This window comes from Ochotona princeps, chromosome 8, assembly GCF_030435755.1.
Source record: "Ochotona princeps isolate mOchPri1 chromosome 8, mOchPri1.hap1, whole genome shotgun sequence".
NCBI classification, from domain to species: domain Eukaryota; kingdom Metazoa; phylum Chordata; class Mammalia; order Lagomorpha; family Ochotonidae; genus Ochotona; species Ochotona princeps.
The window spans coordinates 13,592,582-13,611,070 of NC_080839.1; the positions used below are offsets into that span (position 1 = coordinate 13,592,582).

The 18,489-nt window shown below is 39.7% G+C and overlaps 1 protein-coding gene across 3 annotated transcripts in view; it reads right to left on the reverse strand.

Annotated features, from left to right (window-relative positions):
- The window catches only part of ANAPC1 (anaphase promoting complex subunit 1), an 86,690-nt gene that overhangs the window by 18,950 nt on the left and 49,251 nt on the right, over positions 1 to 18,489 (reverse strand). For all 3 annotated transcript variants that reach the window (XM_058667620.1, XM_058667621.1, XM_058667619.1), the window contains exons 28-38: positions 17,254 to 17,525; positions 14,298 to 14,532; positions 14,071 to 14,162; positions 12,338 to 12,472; positions 11,973 to 12,055; positions 10,790 to 10,868; positions 9,921 to 9,995; positions 6,794 to 6,870; positions 6,260 to 6,350; positions 6,115 to 6,168; positions 5,050 to 5,243 (exon numbers count right to left, since the gene is read on the reverse strand). In XM_058667620.1, coding sequence (XP_058523603.1) covers positions 5,050 to 5,243; positions 6,115 to 6,168; positions 6,260 to 6,350; positions 6,794 to 6,870; positions 9,921 to 9,995; positions 10,790 to 10,868; positions 11,973 to 12,055; positions 12,338 to 12,472; positions 14,071 to 14,162; positions 14,298 to 14,532; positions 17,254 to 17,525 — 1,387 coding nt within the window. The remainder of the gene's footprint in view (positions 1 to 5,049; positions 5,244 to 6,114; positions 6,169 to 6,259; positions 6,351 to 6,793; positions 6,871 to 9,920; positions 9,996 to 10,789; positions 10,869 to 11,972; positions 12,056 to 12,337; positions 12,473 to 14,070; positions 14,163 to 14,297; positions 14,533 to 17,253; positions 17,526 to 18,489) is intronic.

Consider the following 18,489-nt stretch of genomic DNA (forward strand, 5'->3'; position numbering starts at 1 on the left):
GGGCCCTGGTTCGTGTCCCAACTATTGCACTTCTGATTCAGCACCCTGCTAAGACTTGGAAAAACAACAGAGCTTGTTCCTGGTTTCCCACATGGGTGATGGGGCCCAATGATCTGGATCATCCTTTGCTGCCTTCTCAGGCACATCAGCAGGGAGTTGGATTAAATGTAGAACAGCCAGACTCCAATCAGTATTTGTGTGTGTGTGTGTGTGTGTGTGTGTGTGTGTGTTTTGTGTGTGTGTGTGTGTGTGTAACACAGCAACACAGGCAATGGCTTTACCTGCTATACCACAGTGTCAGTCCCTAAATATATACCACTTTACACACATACACACACACACAACCAAATCTTTCCATATCTCTGTGTTCATATTTACAGTGTCCAATAACTTGGCATTAACCATACATATCACACAGTTAAGTAACTGGGAAGAAGAGAGACCAGAATTTAAACAAAGAAAGATATCGCTTTTTGGCATGTACATGTAATAGGCCATTTTTTTCCTACAAGTTTTGATAAAAGAAAAGTCAAAGATAAATATTAAGAAACAATGTCATAAATTTGGGAATTCAACATGTCGATGTAGCTATGCAAAGTTTACTTAAATGCAGATATTAGACATATAACGGCTTATAATACCGAAATCCCTTGAAAAGCTGAGCAAGAAGACATCTGTTCAGCACGAAAGAGCAGATGGAGTCACAATGCAAGGGCCAAGTGAAGAAGCACCCAACATAAATGCAGGGGCTTATTTTGAAAGGAAAGAAGCAATTAAAAATAATAAAAGAAGAAATCATAAATGATCCAAAATATTTATAGGCACATTAACACACTTCTCCAATGATCTTCACTTTACATACTTCTTGGAAGTTCCAACAGTAAGCTCGATCTCAGGCCAAGAAATTTTAGCAGCTGGCCAAAGTCAGACACATGGAAGCTAAATAAATGAAGCGACATACCTGGAAAATATGCACAACCTGGAAAATTCCCTTGTAACAAACGTATAGAATCCATGCAATTGTAACCAATATTTTACCAGCTTGCATAATGTGGAAAATGACAAATTCTGGTATTTATATGAACATATCAAAAAAGCAAGAAAAAAACATACATTTGAAGAAAAAACCCAGGAAGAAGAATGTACTTTACTGGATATCAAGACTTTAGAAACAATCATTGGGGGCCAGCAATGTGGTGCAAGCTAAGATGGAACCTGAGATGCCAACATATCACATACTGAAACACCAGTTTAAGCCCCGGCTGCTCCGATTCCTCTCCAGCTCCCTGCTAATTAATGTATTTGGCAAAACAGCAAAAGGTGGTTCAAATGCAGGGACCCCTGCCACCTACATGGGAATCCAGACAGAGTTCTGGGGTCCTAGTCTCTGTCAGGCACACTGGTGGCCACTGCAGTCATTTGGGAAATAAACAGGGAGTGGAAGATCTATTTCTCTTTCTCTGGCATTTATGCCTCTCAAATAAAATATGTACAAGGTGGTACTAATGCAACTATAAGAAAACATACCAAGAGAATTTAGCAGCCCAGAAATAAGCACACACGTACACTTCATATTGGAGAAAGGAAATTTTCAGTAGCAGTGGGGGAAAAAAATCATACAGAAAAATAAAAACATACAGAGAAAAATCAGTTTCAGGTAGGTTTCTTATTTTTAAAATTATTTTTTAAAACGTATTTATTTTTCATTCGGAAGTCAGATTTTTATAGAGAAGGAGAGACAGAGAGGAAGATCTTCTGTCCACTGGTTCATTCCCAAAGTGGCTGCAACAGCCAGAGTTGAGTCACTCCAAAGCCAGGAGCCAGAAACTTCCTCCAGGTTTCCCATGCGGGTGCAGGATCCCAAGGACTTGGGCCATCCTCAATTACTTTCCTGGACACAAACAGGGAGCTGGATGGGAAGTGGATCAGCCAGGGTACGAACCAAGACCCATATGGGATCCCGGTGCATGGAAGGCAAGAATTTAGCCACTAGGCTACTATACCAGGTCCTCGTTTAATAGTTTTTTATGTAAAGATACTGCTACAGAATTTGCAGTGTTTAATGCCTTTTACATTATTTTATGTTACTTTTAGTTATTTTTCTTGGAAAGGCAGATTTACAGAGTAAAACATACTCTATTCACTGGTTCACTCCCCAAGTGGCCACAACAGTCAGAGTGGAGCCAATCCGAATCAGGAGTCAGGAGCCCCTTCCGTGTCTCCCATGCAGGTGCAGGGTCCCAAGGTTTTGCCACTGCTTTCCCAGGTCACAAACAGGGAGCTGGACGGGAAGTGGGGCCGCCACGATATGAACCAGTGCCCATACGGGATCCTGGCATATGCAAAGCAAGGATTTAACCACCAGGCCACTGCACTGGAACCACAAGTAGATTTTAGATCCAAATGTAAACAGAGAAGCTACTAGAGATAAAAAAAAAAATCTTGGGAAAACTGATAAAGGACAACTATCAATAACTGCATCAGGTGGCCACTGTGACACTGCAGTGGTGACTAAGACTGCCACTGGTGAAACTCAGTCTAACAGCTCGAGTCCAGCTGTCTTGCTGCCGATACAGTTCCCTGCTCCAGCACCTGGGAAGGCAGTGGCAGGCAGCCTCAGTACCTGGATCCCTGCCACTCCTGTGGGAGGCTGGCATGGTGTTCCCAGCTCCTGGTTTCAGTCTGGCCCATCCCCAAACACTATGGCCATTAGGAGTGAACCAGGGGGTGGAAAATTCTTTCTCTGTTTCTCCCTATCATCTGCCTTTCAAATAAATAAGTCTTAAAAAAGAAAATCAAAACACTACTCTGAGAGAGGACAAAGGTAAGCCGAAGAGTAGAAGACAGCTATGATATACAAAACTGACCACAGGCTAGGCCCTAACTTCAGGAAGTCCTAAGGGGTGGGCACTGTTGCCCAGCAGGTCAAGCCATCACTCAAGACCAGGTGCTGATTTAAGTCCTGACTACTGTGCTTCCCATCCAGCTTCCTGATAACGCATCCAAAACACAGCAGGTGCGGGCTCAAGTGCTTTGGTCCTTGTCATCCACATGGGAGACCCTTGATGGAGTTGCAGGCCCTGGCTGGGACCTAGCTGTGGAGAGTGCTTGGGAAGTGAACCAGCAAATGAAATTTGTTGCTCTCAATTTCTCTCTCTCTTGCTCATCCTTTCAAATGGATGAAAACAAATATTTAAACAAATAATGAAAACAGCCAAATCCATAGAACCAAAGGGTACACAGTGAATTGGCAGGGTGAAGGTAGAACAGAGAACTGTGTAAGGGGAACAGAGTATCTAGTTCACAAGACAAAAAAATCAAACAGACTGGTTGTATGACTCTAACAAAAACGAACACTACTGAGTTGTATACTTCGAGTAAGATTACATATTTTGGTATATGTATTTTATTACAACTAAATTTTAAATAGATAAATATGAAAAATGGGTAGGAAAAGACTTGGCCGTCACAAAAGGAGATTTACAATACGCTACTAAATATATAAAGTGGTGTCCGATATTATTCAGGGAACTGAAAATTAAACCACAATGGGTCACGGCTATAAACTCACCAGATGGCTAACATTAAAAAAGACTATATCCATCAATTGAGAGTAAATCAATATTCTACAGTAGAGTTACACCACGAAATACTGAAACTTGAGTAAGATTCTGATCTATGCAGCATGAATGAATTTCACAGACATGATGCTGAGCAAGAGCTAGATACAAAAGAATAAACATAAACAGTATGATTTCATTTAAATTTCAAGACCAGGTTGGAACAGGTTTTGTGGAACAATCCCACTCTAGGTCAGAGCACAGCTGCTTTCTTTCCAACCCAATTTCTTGCTAATGCAGTTGAACACCAGATGATGGTCCAAGTACTTGGGTCCTTGCCACGTATGTGGCAGATCGGAAGGAACTCCTGGCTCCTGGCTTCAGCCTAGCCTAGCCTAGCTTAGCCCCAGCCTTTGTGAGCATTTGAAGAATAAACCTACAGATCTCTCTGCCTCACCCTCTCCCTCTCTATCACTCTGCCTTAAAAATAAATAAATAAACTAATCTTTACAAATACAAAACAGGCAACATCAATCTAAGAGAGAAGACCACACAGGTGTTATCTTTAGGGAGGACGTGACAGTGATCAGCATAAGTGATGCAGAGACAGAGCTAGGTGATCTGAACTGCAAATGCTGCTCCAAATGTACATCTGTGGGGTAACAGAGGCTTTCACAGTAAACAGTTCACTGCCCTGTACTCCTATGATGTGACTATTTTTACACAATACAAATAATTAAAACCTAGGGTAGTCTTTAAAAGAATGAAGCTGTCATCAGGGTGTTTATCTTTCCATGCCATGTGTTTGAGAACTCTGTGCTTGTATGACCTGTACATATGTGTGTGTGGGTGGTGGAGAGGGCTGTTTGTCTGCAGCTAGTATGCTGGAGGATGTATAGATGTGTAGTATATCATGTTTTCTGTCATTGTGTTTCCTTTTTAAGACCAGTACCATTCTTTATTATGTGTTATCTTATAGTTTTCTATTAAAACATAGTCCTTTTTTCCCTAATAAAATAATCATCCTTGCAAACAAACAAACAAAAAAAAAGAATGAAGCTGTGAAGAATGACAAATGGTGCAAAGGAAGCAGTAAGGCTGAAAACTAAGAAGAATTAAACAGTATTTTAGTGACCAACACTGCTCATGCCCCTTCTGAGAAAGCAGTGCAACAGAAGCAGGAAGCCTTTAACTAGCTGGGAACAGAGGTATTGCCTGGAAGTACTGGTTAGAGTTCTCCCGAGAAATACAGCGATACTGATAATTCAGGGGAAGATTTGTAATTTTGAGTGGACCCCAGCTGCTGACTAACCTACAAGGAAGCCCTTAATGTGTAACAATGAACCTACCTAAGCAGCCAGTCACAATTAAGTTTAACATTGCCATGTACCTTAAAAATCAAAATAAGTCACCTGTACAGTTCTGATTATGTGAACTTATCACTGAGATGAAAACCAAACCAAAACAAAAACACCACATACTCATTTACCTTCCTCCTCCCAAAAACAGAAGGCCCAGGGCCATGTGGTGGGCGAGGTGAAAGCCATAGTTCATCTCACCGCCTGTTTTCATGTGCAGAAAGCGACAGAGCTGTAACACCTTCAGGTTCCCAGAGCCAGCCATCACCATGGCAAGAGACAGCAGCACCACACTCAGGCACGTTTCCAGGTTGTAAGGACCTGTCTGAAAAGGCAAAGCCAGATGGCACCGCTGCACCTGCTGTGTTACACTGCTTTATCATCAGAGCTAAATCAGCCATCACTGCAAGACTGCACATGTCCTATAACTCAAACATTTTTCAAAAAATAAAGCATCAAGAAGAAAAACATTTACTTGGTAGCTTGGCTTTCTTCTTTGAATCTCGCCTTGTAACTAGTTATTTTTCAAACTGAGACATTACTGCATCGGTATTGTAAATCTAATTTTAAATCTTTAATACATTTAGTGATGTATTATAAGCAATAGTTTTGTTCAAAAAATAATTCTTACACGATTTTTGATAATGCCACTGTATAATCATGGATACATGATAATCAAAGTACTAACTGCTTTTAAAGAGGAATTCCTAATATTCAGTACCGAGACAGAGTAACATATAAGAATCTACAACTGTTATACTCTTCTTTAATCTGTTGTCAAGAGAACTAGGCGCCTGAGCATAATCAACAGTAGTCAGCTTTGGGGCCGGCACTATGGTGCAGTGAGTAGAGCTGCTGTCTGCAGCACCAGAACGAGTCCCCAGCAGTGTCACTTGTAATCTAGCTCTCTCTGCTAGTACGCTCAGGAAAGCTGCAGAAGATGGTCCAGCACCGGCTGTTGCAGCCATTGGAGTAGTGAACCACCAGGTGGAAGATTTCTCCGTCTCTCCCTCTTTCTGTTTAACTCAGTTTTTCAAATTAAAACTAAGTAACAAAAAAAGAGTAATCACAGTCTCACCTAACCCAAAACAAGAAAACAAACACGGACCAATTTAAATCTCCCATTGTATACACTGAGATACTTAACAACACATAAGTTTAATTTTATTCACAACTAGAACTGTAGAAAGACTTACTACAGAAGCATTGGGTGCGGACAAATAGGTCATGAAATCTTTCGCAAATTTATGCTGGAAAAAATAAAAATTCAAAGTTAAATGAAGCATCATAATCCTTTGTTAGAAAAAAAATCAGAACAGAGCAAACTGTGACTGTTCTTACCAAGCAGTTAAATGCTGATAGGTTTTCTGAGCCGGCAAACCGGAAGCCCAGAGCCAGGCAGGCCCCTGCAATGATGTAGACGTGTGCCTGCCTGGGGACAGAGACAGAGTGCATCTGACACTGCTTTCCTTTAAAACTCATTCTTGATTGTCTTGGGGATAAAGACAGCAAATATTCCTGTTCTCTCCCCTTGCTCATCTTCTTCCGGGAAGGCTCAAGACTGCCTCTGCCCAGGCAGCTGAGCCCCATCGTGCTTGGCCCCTCCCCGTCCTGCCTGACGAAGCCTGGCTCTGCACACTGCTCAAAGGTTGCCCAGCCTTTTCATGGAATGGATAAAAAAATGAGCATCTACAAGCTGAATCTCTGCCTTTTGTGGGCAGCAACTTCATGCCTCAAAAAGCTTTAAAAAAAAAGATAATCTTGTAAATATCTGATGGAGGACTCAGAATTATTCAAATATACAACATGAGTTCCACACAGTTCACATCAAGGTATTTATTTGGTAAAAGTTGTATTAAATATTACATTACTTACGACAAAGTTTCCAAATTCAAGTCCTCTGAGCAGGGTAATTCAATTTCACTGAGAGAGATGCTATTTTCTCTTATAATCTGTCAAGAGAGAAAGCAAGAATATTTGACATCAATATTTGTTACAAGTATTCAATAATTTAAACAGTAACCTTCCCAGGTGTCCAAGAAAATAAAAACTAGGGTATATTTGCACAATGAAATGCTATCTGAAAATAGCAAGGATGAATTATTAATACACGATACCTCAAAATCACTTTCAGTAAAGAAAGTTCTATAGAAAGAGTACATATACTGTATGTGATGTCGTTACTACCAATAAGCCTAAAATAAATATTTTTTGGGAAAAACCAATTTGGTTGCAGTGGGGGGTGGAGAGCACAGACTATAAAAAGGGTCAGACAGGACACAGGACTGTTTCCACAAGGGCATGCATTAGCAAAATCTCAAACAGAAAATTTTATTTAAGGGCTATGCTTTTCATGAGACATAAATTTTATCTCGAAAGAAATGTGATTAAATAATACATTCTAACTAATGATACATAAGCTAAATAATCTATCACTGTGCGATTTTTGAAATTCATGAAAAATGTCAGATATAAGAGGTGCTAAAAGGATAGCATGTGATTAAGCCAAGTTCATATAGCAAAATATTAACTGCACAATCTCCTGGCCATATGGGTGTTCATATAAGGTTCTTTCAATTTTGCTTTATTTTGGGATTTCTTTCTAATGAAGATATTGGAAAAAATAAGCTATCCAATAACCTGAAAGATAAAATGATTTTCCAAACAAAAAGAAACCAAGAATATGAGACACACACAGGTGAATAAAGGCAGTGGTCAAGCTGGTGTCATTGACTAACCACATCCACAAAGCACATCATTAATCCACGATGATCAAGTTGGGGGGATTCTGGTGAAGGGTTTTGAGTATCTCCCGCTTCATCCCTCCCAAAATCTGGAATACTTATTCTGTTGAGCTATTACACCAGTTTTAACACCTTGCTCGTATTATGTTTAAAAAAATAAATAAATTTAAGAAAACCATTTTAAAATTATGCACAGTTGCAGCCTGAAAAACTTAAGGTGGCACCTCATAATATCAATTTTAGGAGCTTTATGTGGTGCATTTTACACAACTGGTAATTGCAAAATCCACTTCGCCTGTATAAGTGAAACAGACTGTTACCTTGTTGGCCCTGTGACATTCTGCACTTGATATTTCATGTATGCTCTACCTTCATTACTTTGGGCAAGAAGTTCTGCCTTAGCACTCAGTTGCATTTTTTTCCCTTTCCTTCCTGTTCATTATGCTTTAATTCCATATGAGGGTAGATACTATTTACCTTTTTAAAAAGTACAAAAATTTGTATAAGCAAACCATTTTTCTTAAGTTGATGGCCAAATGTTAAAAATGTTATTTTCATTATCATTTATAATCTTGTCACAATCCACTTAACGAAGTTTGGTTAGATTTCAATGACAATTCTCTTCCAGAGTAGGTTTTTTTTCCCTTTGTGGCATGGGGGGGTAGATAACTTTACTACAATTAGCATGTATGGTGCAGAATTTCATGCAAATAAGGTGTGCTAGCAGTGTGATCATTTAAACGAAAAGGAAGAATGCACACACTTGCTGCTGCTTAGACCACTGCAGCCTCTAGGACCCAGTTTCTTTTACTGATTTAAAAGCAAAACAGAAAAAAAACAAAAAAACAAAAAAAAAACGTTGTGCTTGAAAAAAAAAGGTTACAAATTTGATTTTGAGATTTATTTTTTTCGAAAAATTTATTCATTTTTATTGGAAAGGTAAATCCTATTTACAGAGAGAAAGAAGTTTCATCTGCTGGTTCACTCCCCAAGTGGCCACATCAGCCAGAGCTGAGCCAGGCTGAAGCCAGGAGCCCAGAGCCTCTTCTGGATCTCCCACACGGGTAACAGGGTCCCAAGGCTTTGGGCCTTCCTCTGCTGCTTTCCAAGGCCACAAGCAGAGAGTTGCATGAGAAGTGAAACAGCCAGGACATGAACCAGTACTCATATGCGATCCTGGTGCATGTAAGTAAGGCAAGGCAGTTAGCCACTATGCTACTGTGCTAAGCCCTGATTTTGAGTTCTTACAGTGTATTTGACTTATTGAATAAATCTGCTATAACTAATTAAAACAGGCTATTGCACAGAAGATCTAAAAGTTTTATGAAGCTACATTTAGATAAAAGTATACTTAGACTAAAACTAAATGTTAGGGGACATTGGTATTTATCTCCCCCCCCTTTTTAAGGATGTTATTTATTTTAATTGGAATGGCAGATCAGATTTACAGAGAGGACAGAGAGAAAGATACTCCATCCACTGGTTCACTCCCCAGATGGCTACAATGGCTGGAGCTGAGCTGATCCAAAGCCAGGAGTCAGGAAACTCTTCCAGGTCTCCCTCACAGGTACAGAGAGTCCAGGTTTGGGGCTGTCATCTGCTGCTTTCTCAGGCCATAAGCAGGGAGCATGATGTGAAGTCGAGTGCGATTCTAGTGCTTGCAAGGTGAGGATTTAGGAACTGAGCCATTGTGCTGGGCCCAGTATTTAATTTTCAAAAACCCTAATGTAGAGGACTGGCACTGGGCACAAGTCACAGCACTACCTGAGATGACAACATCCTATGAGCCCCAGTTTGCTTCCTAGATGTTCCACTTCTTACCCAGCTTCCCTGCTAACGAGCCTTGGAAAGTAGCAGAAAATGCCTCAAATACCTGGGCCCTCACTACCCACAAAAGAGATCCAGATGGAGTTTGAAGATTCTGATTTTGTTCCCATATATTTCCCCCGCCTGACTCTGCAGCCATTTGGAGAAGGAACCAGCCAATAGACAAGATCTATCTCTATATCTCTCTTTCTAACACTACTTTCCAAATAAAGAAATACATTTACAAAGCAAAAACAAGACACTTCAATTTCTAGACATGAAAAGAAAGGCTGTGGTTACTACATGATCTTCAAATCGAAGTTCTTTATCTTTGAGATATTGTCATGAAAATATTGCCTTCATGGGGAAAATATTTATAGGATTTTGTGGACTCCTACTAAAAATCTTTATTGCTTGCTATTAGACACGTAATTTTGACTCTATGCACTTACCTGAGGAACGTTGCTGTCAACCCACTTGGAATTTGGTAAAATATCATCCCACAAAATCAGGCATCGAGCAAGTGTCTGAAAAAATAAACAGAAACTAATTCGAGCACAATTAACAGATTCTGTAACAATGCTAACATTAAACAGAACAACTTAACAATCAGTTTCTAAGGAATGACAATTAATGAATTAAGTAAACAGTATCAATCTAAGCTACTCATTAAATGAAAGATTTCAACTGCAACAAAGAAACACTAAAATTAATTTGACCATCACTTGGAGGTGATACAAAGCAATCAACAAAGTGCTAGCCATTTGTTGCTTTTTACGTTTCTTTTTAACATTTATTTTATTTGAAAGGAGAGATAGAGGGGGAGAGTTATCTTCCACATGCTAGTTCTCTCCCCACATGGCCGCAATGTCCAGGATTGTTCAGGCCAAAGCCAGGAGACAGGAGCTTCTTCCAGGTCTGCACACTGGTGTGGGAGCCCAGGCACCTGAGTCCTCTGCTACTGCTTTTCTAGTGCATTAGCAGAGAGCTGGACCATAAGTGGAGCAGCACTCATGTGGGATGCAGAGCCACAGACAGTATAACTGGCTATTGCCACAATGCTGGCCACAAGGAACGTTTCTAATAATGAAGTAAGTAACTAAAATGTCACCTCAAGTATTATATATCCATAATGTTATCATTCGTGAGTCTCCTGAAGTTATTTTCACCAAATTTGAACAGAAAACTGTCAATCACACACCCAGGAAGGATTAGAAGTAAAAAGACTCTATTCTCAAGATAGGTACATTTGCAAGACAATTTTCAGAAGCACAAACAGATTCCTTGTGTTAACAGAAATGAAAATGACAAAACACCATACTCTAAGCAACAGAAACTCTGGTTTCACAAAGTCCAGCAAATACATGGTATCCGGAGCCCGGAGCCAATCTGCAATGGACCTGTGGGTGGAAGACATGAGTGAGAATGAGTGCGAAGCAAGCAGCACAGGAGCCCGGAGAGATATTTCAAAACATTTCTTCCACTCCAACATGCTCCATTTTGTCTTTCTGGGAAACTTCACATTCTAACATGATATTTACTATACATGTCTTATGGTAATCCAAGATCCTTGAGGGTAGATGTTTTTAGTTTTGTTCACGGAATGTCACCAGGCCAAGAAAGCACTGACAAACATGTTCATTCAAACAGTAGTTGAAAAAGTATCTTTTTTCACTATGGGAAGAAAATTAGCTCACAAAAAAGTTCCTTGAATCTTAAAATATTTTTTAAACTAACAGACTCAAGCTCTCCAATCCAACTCAATCATCCAGACAGAATCTAAAGTAAATGCCAAAAGTCTATCTTCAAGCTACAGTAATAACTATGGAGGACTAGGACAGTGGAACATTTAGTTACAGAGAACTTTTGAAATTAGCAGAAACAACTTACTAATGGTAAGCAACAGCATATCAACACTTTCTGGCTTAACCAGTGTTCACAAGGATATATAAAATCAATGAAAAGGAATGTGGGCAATTTGGAAGTCAACACCCACAACTACAACCGGCATGAGCAGCCACCAGCAGACACAGTCAGTGGCTTCCCATCAGCGTGTTCTAGCACCAACTGAAAATATTCAGGAAGCAAGCTTGCACTTGTACCAAACACAGCTGGGCTTCTCCCATTGGCCTAAGTACCTGATTACACAGCATACACATGGTACTATAAGCCATCTAGTGATGATTTAAAGTGCACTGGAAGATTCAGTTTGTATATCACACGTACATTTCATGGAAGGGCCCTGAGTATCCACACATCCTGACATCTCTGGGCGCTCCAGGACCAATCCCCCACAGGTATGGCGGGATGACTATATATTGTCAAATAGCACTTAAAAAGCAAAATCTGTTATTTCTAGGCACAATCTGTATAAGTCACACTTTTGGAAAGAAGGAAAAGGAACTGATCTATCACAGGAAACCTTAACACATAATATAAATTCACTATTCAGGTCAGATACATGTCACAATGTCATGTGGAAAACAGAGCAGAGGTCTAAATACCTGTTATTGGTTTTTAAATAGATCATAGCCAAAGCTAGAGTAGCGCCTGGACAAGTCACATCCACATTTATGGTGTCTCCTTCCTATCGAAAGAGAAAGTATTCATGTAAAAGGATTCTAAATTATTATAAAACTCTTCTGAATACTAGACTAGGTTTAAAACTAATATATAAGAGTACTTAAGGAAGTTCATGGAAAAGAGAATTGAATGATAACTGTTTCATTGCAAAATAAATTATTTTGAAAACCATACATCATTTGCATTTTTTTTCCATAAAATTTCCAATGAACTTGTACTGACAATGCTGGTATAAAAAATTACTCCAACTTCAGGATTTTTATCTGCAGCTTTGATCCGGACTTACTTTGATCTGGTAACTTGGAGATTTATGTTTCTCCCTGTGCATCCCTGTCTGGAAGCGCCTGTGCCCTCCGACCATGTACTGGTAAAGCTGCTCAGGCACATTGAGGTCAGACATACCTATCAGGTTACTTCCGTGCTGGAAAACAAAACCACACACACACACACACACACACACGAGATGAAATCTTAGGGAAGAGACACGAAAACAAAGGACTGACTTCAAAACAGGCCTCTGGGCTTTAGGTTTGTTATTTTCCTATCGAAATAACTCAAACTATTTGTAATTCTCATACAAACTGTAATACAAATGTTCAAGTTTAAGTACTTTTCATTTTAGGAAAGACAAAGACTTCAAAATAGAGCTAATTACTCTTAATAGCAAAGGAAAATGTATTAGCAACATAAGTGAAATCTGAACTATATATACTTAAGTTTTATAATTGTTTCTATTAACTTTTTCAGCAATAATAACTACAATAATAACTTACTGAATGTTTGCTCTCTGCCAGAAGTTATTCTGTGAGTTGAACAGGAATTATTTATTAATTCAACAACCCAACTCTGTTACAGTCTAGACAACAGTTTGGCTGCTCTCAAAAACCCGGGTATTGGAGGCCTGATCCCCAAAGTGTAGCTATTGGCTAGTCGGTTACATAATTACGGCCTCCACAGAGGATGGGCCCGTGGGACTCCTTCAGGTTACCTGGGTGTGCGACTGAGAAGATGGGTGACATGCACTGACTTGGGCCTGCATGCTTTCTCTCTGCTCTCTGGCTTGCCCTAGGACTCTTCCTCCACACATGCTCTGCCATCTACTGCCTTCATCACACGGATCTTAAACTGTGAACCAAAACTTTGTCCCTTATAAGTCAGTTTCTTTCAGGTATTTTAGTTATGAAAAGCCAGCTTTACATACATACCAAACAGCTACATGAGGAAAGTGAGACATAGACGGATAAACCATAGCTAGTAAATGACAAGGTGAGAGGGGCTGCCTGACCAATCCACAAGAACGCAGTCATTCTGACTCGCTAATCAGGGCCAGAATCTATGTCCCAACTCCCAGCATAGCATCCTTCCGTGCTGCCATACACGGGCTCTTTAGCTCATGTGTCAAATGTGTAGTACAAACCCCAACATATGGACAACTACAGGGTAAATTTGCAAAATACATCTAAGAAAAACTCATTGCACTGTAACTTGGCCTGAATCATTTAGCTTGATCATAGCATTACTTTGGTAACCCTTAAGGAAAATCATACTCCAACTTAATTAAATTAGATTCTGTGGAAATTTCTTGACGGGAATTAGACTGGCTGGCTTGGTATTAAACTTTGTTATAAAGAGCAATCTGGAGTTAAGAGTTTATTTCTACCAACTACTACAGACTCTTATTGCTTTCCATCTTACACATTTTTCCATGATTTTCTGACTTCTATCAAACTGGGCTGTCACTATCTTATCTTACACCTTAAACTCTTTCCAAGAAACTTCATTCCCTTAGTTTATTCAGGCATACTACAGGGAAAGAAATTTACAACCCCAACCTTTCCAGTGTAATTTCTCTACAGTGGACAAATCGGGAACTATGACGAAAAAAAGTCCATTAAGAGAAAAAAGCTTGGAAATTAAGTCACAATTTAGGCAGTGATATTCTGAAATAAGTGTCAAGATCACTGGTCTCAGCACACCGATGTGGTAACTACAATACAGGAAGGCACAGCTTCTCCTTACCCCCAAGCACACCATGCCCAGGGCCAGGCCAGCAGCTAAGGAGTAGGACTCCCTGTCAGTGCAGTATTCCATCTCAGGGCCAGGAGGCCGTCCTAAAGAAAACAGAGCAGCACAGTTCAAGTCAGCTTCTTTCCAGGAATTTTTATGATTTTCCCATCATTTTTACTTAAGATCATGTAAAATGGGAAATATACATCTGTGAGAATTCAGCACTGTTAATTTCCTACCTATTTCAGCCAGTAAGACTTCTGCTGTATGTCTGTGAGCCGTCCCTTGATACACAAGGCCAATGCCAACTACTGCAGCCACCTGGACATTGTGAGGAACATCAAGTTCTGTGGACGTTGGGGGTAAGAGAGCAGGAATGTGAATGCTAAGAAGCCGAGTAATGGACATGTCCATGGTGCCTAGTTTCGCAGCAGAAACACCAAGTAGCAGTCCAATGCTTGTCATTTCATGGCCCTAAGACAGAAAACAGAGTGAAACTTAAGATTCACTACCAAAACAAGCATGTAGCTTTAGATTAAATATTGTCTGCCACTTTTAGTAAGTACTTTTATGTGACAGGCACACTAAAAGATAATGGGAATACAGTAACAAAACTAAACAGACATGATCCTGGTGCTCAAAGAGTTAGTGTCCTAAAAGGAAAAATAAATATATGTATGAATTAAATAAACACATTAAAAAGTAGCATGATAAAAATTAAATCATAACAAATATTATGAAGGAATATTTTATTAACCTTCAAATGTTTATCTCAAATTAAATTTCAAAAACTTGAGAGGCAGAAAGGAAGAGAGAAAGCAAGCTCCCACTAGTTGAAATGCTCACAGCCATGAGGCAGTCAAAGCCAGGAGCCAGGGACTCAACTTTTCTTTCCCATAGGTGGCAGGAGCCCAACTACTTAAGTCATCATCACTGTCTCCCGTAACCTGCCTGAGCAGGAAACTGGAGTCAGACAAACACATGCTGCATTAAGGGCATCCCAAGCAGCCTTTAAACTAGATACTAAGAGAACATTTTAAAGGAACTAATTTAAAATAGGGAGAGGTGAAGGATTATTAGGAAAGAGAACATTACGTAAGTAAATTTATAATTGGACCTGAAAGATGATTATAAATTAGCAAGGAAAAAGTAGCAGCAGGGAAAGACTTAAGTTTAGAAAGTGAGGAGGAATGTTTGTAGAGGTGACATCACAGCATGGGAACAGTCCTGTGGTACCCGAGAAGAAACCATCACAGTGACAGGCCAGGTGAGCACGAGGGGCCCAGAACAAAACCCAGCTCCTCAGAATGGTGCTGAGACAGCCAGAGCCACATGCAAAAGGAACAAGTAGAATCTACTCTACTTTACTCACAAAAAGTAACCCTAAATGGATCATATTCCTAAACGTAACTTCAAAAAGAAACGTCAGTACAAAACTTAGGGTGACTCTGGGTCAGGAAACAACTTGTTAGATAAAATAACAAAAGCACAGCAAGCAGCTAATGGAAAAAACAGATTACTTGGACTTCATCAAAATTAAAAACTTCTGGGCTTTGAAGCATAGGAGAAAGTGAATGGACAACCCAGAAAATGAGAGAAAATTTTTGTAAATCACTTATCTGTTAAGGGATTAGTTTCCAAAGTAGTTAAATAACTGTTACAAACAATAAGAAAAATAAAGAATTTAAATACACATTTCTCCAAAAAAGATACACAAGTGACTCAAGAGCACATAAAAAAGAAGATTCTTGTACATTATTAGTAACCAAGAAAATGCAATGAAAACCACAGTGAGACAGTATTTTATGTCAACCAGTATTTTATGTTTTTAGAAACACAGTATAGGGCCCAGCACAATAGCGTAGTGGTTAAAGTCCCCGCCTTGCACACCAGGATCCTATATGGGCGCTGGTTCTAATCCCGGCAGCCCTGCTTCCCATCCAGCTCCCTGCTTGTGGCCTGGGAATGCAGTTGAGGACGGCCCAAAGCCTTGGGACCCTGCACCCGCGTGGGAGACCCAGAGAAAGCTCCTGGTTCCCGGCTCCCGGCTTTGGATTGGCGCAGCACCAACCGCTGTGGTCATTTGGGGAGTGAATCATTGGACGGAAGATCTTTCCTCTGTCTCTCTTCCTCTCTGTATATCTGACTTTCCAATAAAACTAAAATAAAAACATAGTATAATAACTGTTATCAAGAATCTGAAGAAATCAATAAACCCTTGTATACTGATGAAAAAGTATACTGGAAAAAAAGTTTGGTAGTTTCTCAAAAACTGAGCCAGAGTTCTCATATAATATAGTGACTGTACTCCTTAGTATGTACACAACAAAAAATGAACAACTGAATACCAATCACACAAAAACACCTATATAAATGTTCATAGCTTTGTTCATAATAGCCAACAAATAGAAGAAGCCCAAACATCCGTCATTAGATACATTGATAAGTGAAGTATGGCATTTTCATACAGAATATTTACTCAATAATAAAAAGAAGTGCTGAGGTAAGGTACAAATATGAATACATGCTACATGAAAAAATCTAGTCACAAGAGATCAGATACTATATAGCTTCATCTACATGAGAGGCTCAGAATAAACAAATCTATAAAGACAGAAAGTAGATGAGTGGCTACCCAGGCCTGGGTGGAAATGTAGAGGGAACCACTAAAGTATAAGGCCCTTCTGGGGCACAGATGTTTTAAAATGAATACAAGTGCTAATACACTAAAACCTACTGAACAAGTCAATTCCATGGCACGCCTTGTATAAATACAGCTTTAAAAAATGCAAGGTTCTAATGCAGAAGAACGAAGATGAGGAAGAATGTTTGTAGGGGAGATGGAACAGCACGAACACACCTCTCAAGTGATTCAGGAAAATAAAACCTCTGTCAGGAAGCTAAAACAGCCAAAACATGGTTGGAATGTGGAGAGCAAGAGAAGAGCAGTGCAGAGTAAGGCTGGAGGAGTGAGTGAGTGAAGGCCCTACGTGGCGAGAATGTCCAGGAAGAGCAATGCAAGAGTACTGCCATGGGGCAGGGGAAGGACCCAGGCCGACGTGAGCCACACTCCAGACAGATGACTCTGCCTGAAGACACACGAGAGTGAAGAACGAAGAACAAATAGAGAAATTTGGCACTAACGCAGTAGGCAGATGAGACCCCATGCCAGGTTCCGGGAACACAAGTTCTCACCTTGGTCAAGTAGTCATGGATATTGAGAGTAGCCAGCTTGGTAAGGTGCCCGTTCAGACCCAGGGCCATGAGAAAGCCTGCATATTCATTGGCTAGCTCGGCATGCTTGGGCTTATTGTAAACAATCCAAGCTGAGTCGATCTGGGAGGCAGGGGCTATCTTCAGGCCAGCAGCCACACCATTATGGAAGCTGGCCCAGCTTGTCATGTTGGGAGGCACATCAATGTTTCCACTATTAAGGTCCACTGTCGTATTCCGAGGAGGGGCACGCCCTATCCAGCCAAGTGAAGTGTCACAATGAGAGAAAAAATTGACAAAATCAAAACTGTCAAATTTAGATCTTGGAGAACAATTATTACCTTCTCTACATTCAAAACCCTTAACCCCATTATCCCTAAAATGATATTAAAGCTCTATGAGCATTTAAACTTTTACATGTCAGTTACACTTATTGTAAGCTGAAAAAAAAATCATAATTTCTTAAAATAGTTCACTGTCCTTTTGCTAAAATGAATAGGGCTACCAGATAACCGAAACAAATGTGAACTTTATAAACATCTCTGATTAGAATGCTAATTTGAAATTTTCTTAAACAGCTAAAAGCTTAATTAGAAACCAAAATGAAAATTAACATTATTCTTCAGTTATATAAGTACTTATTCCAATAAGTGATTGATGACAATAGTGTTAATTTCAAATATTGCATCCCTTACTTTGCTCCGGACAGTAACAGAAAATGGTATTTTAAAAAGAGACAAGGGCCTTCATACATCTGCTATATCTCCTATCTATAAATGTCTCTCTGCTTAGAGGCATTTAGTTACACACTATTGTTAAAAAGGCCAAACTGCATTTAGAGACAGCTATAAAAAAGCATCCTATTATAGACTCGTTACCCAATAAATTACAGAAGAGAGAACACTTGGCCTCATGGTCAACAGACTTCAGAGCAATGTTCAGAAAGTACGATACTACATGTGCTCCTTTCATTTGTTTTTTTCTGGATTCCTTTGGATTTGATCTACATTGTATTTAGACGAATAATTCTTACTAAATTATCAGTATTCTATATCAGTTCAAGGCACAGCCAAATATTTAAAATACATTCTAATGTTCCTTAAAGTTATCCAGTTCACTGAAACGCAGAAACTATAGTTCTCAAGTTGTAAAGAGATGGACTTCAGACAGACACATAACATCTTATCTGAGGTGCACAACAACACAAACACCAAGCAT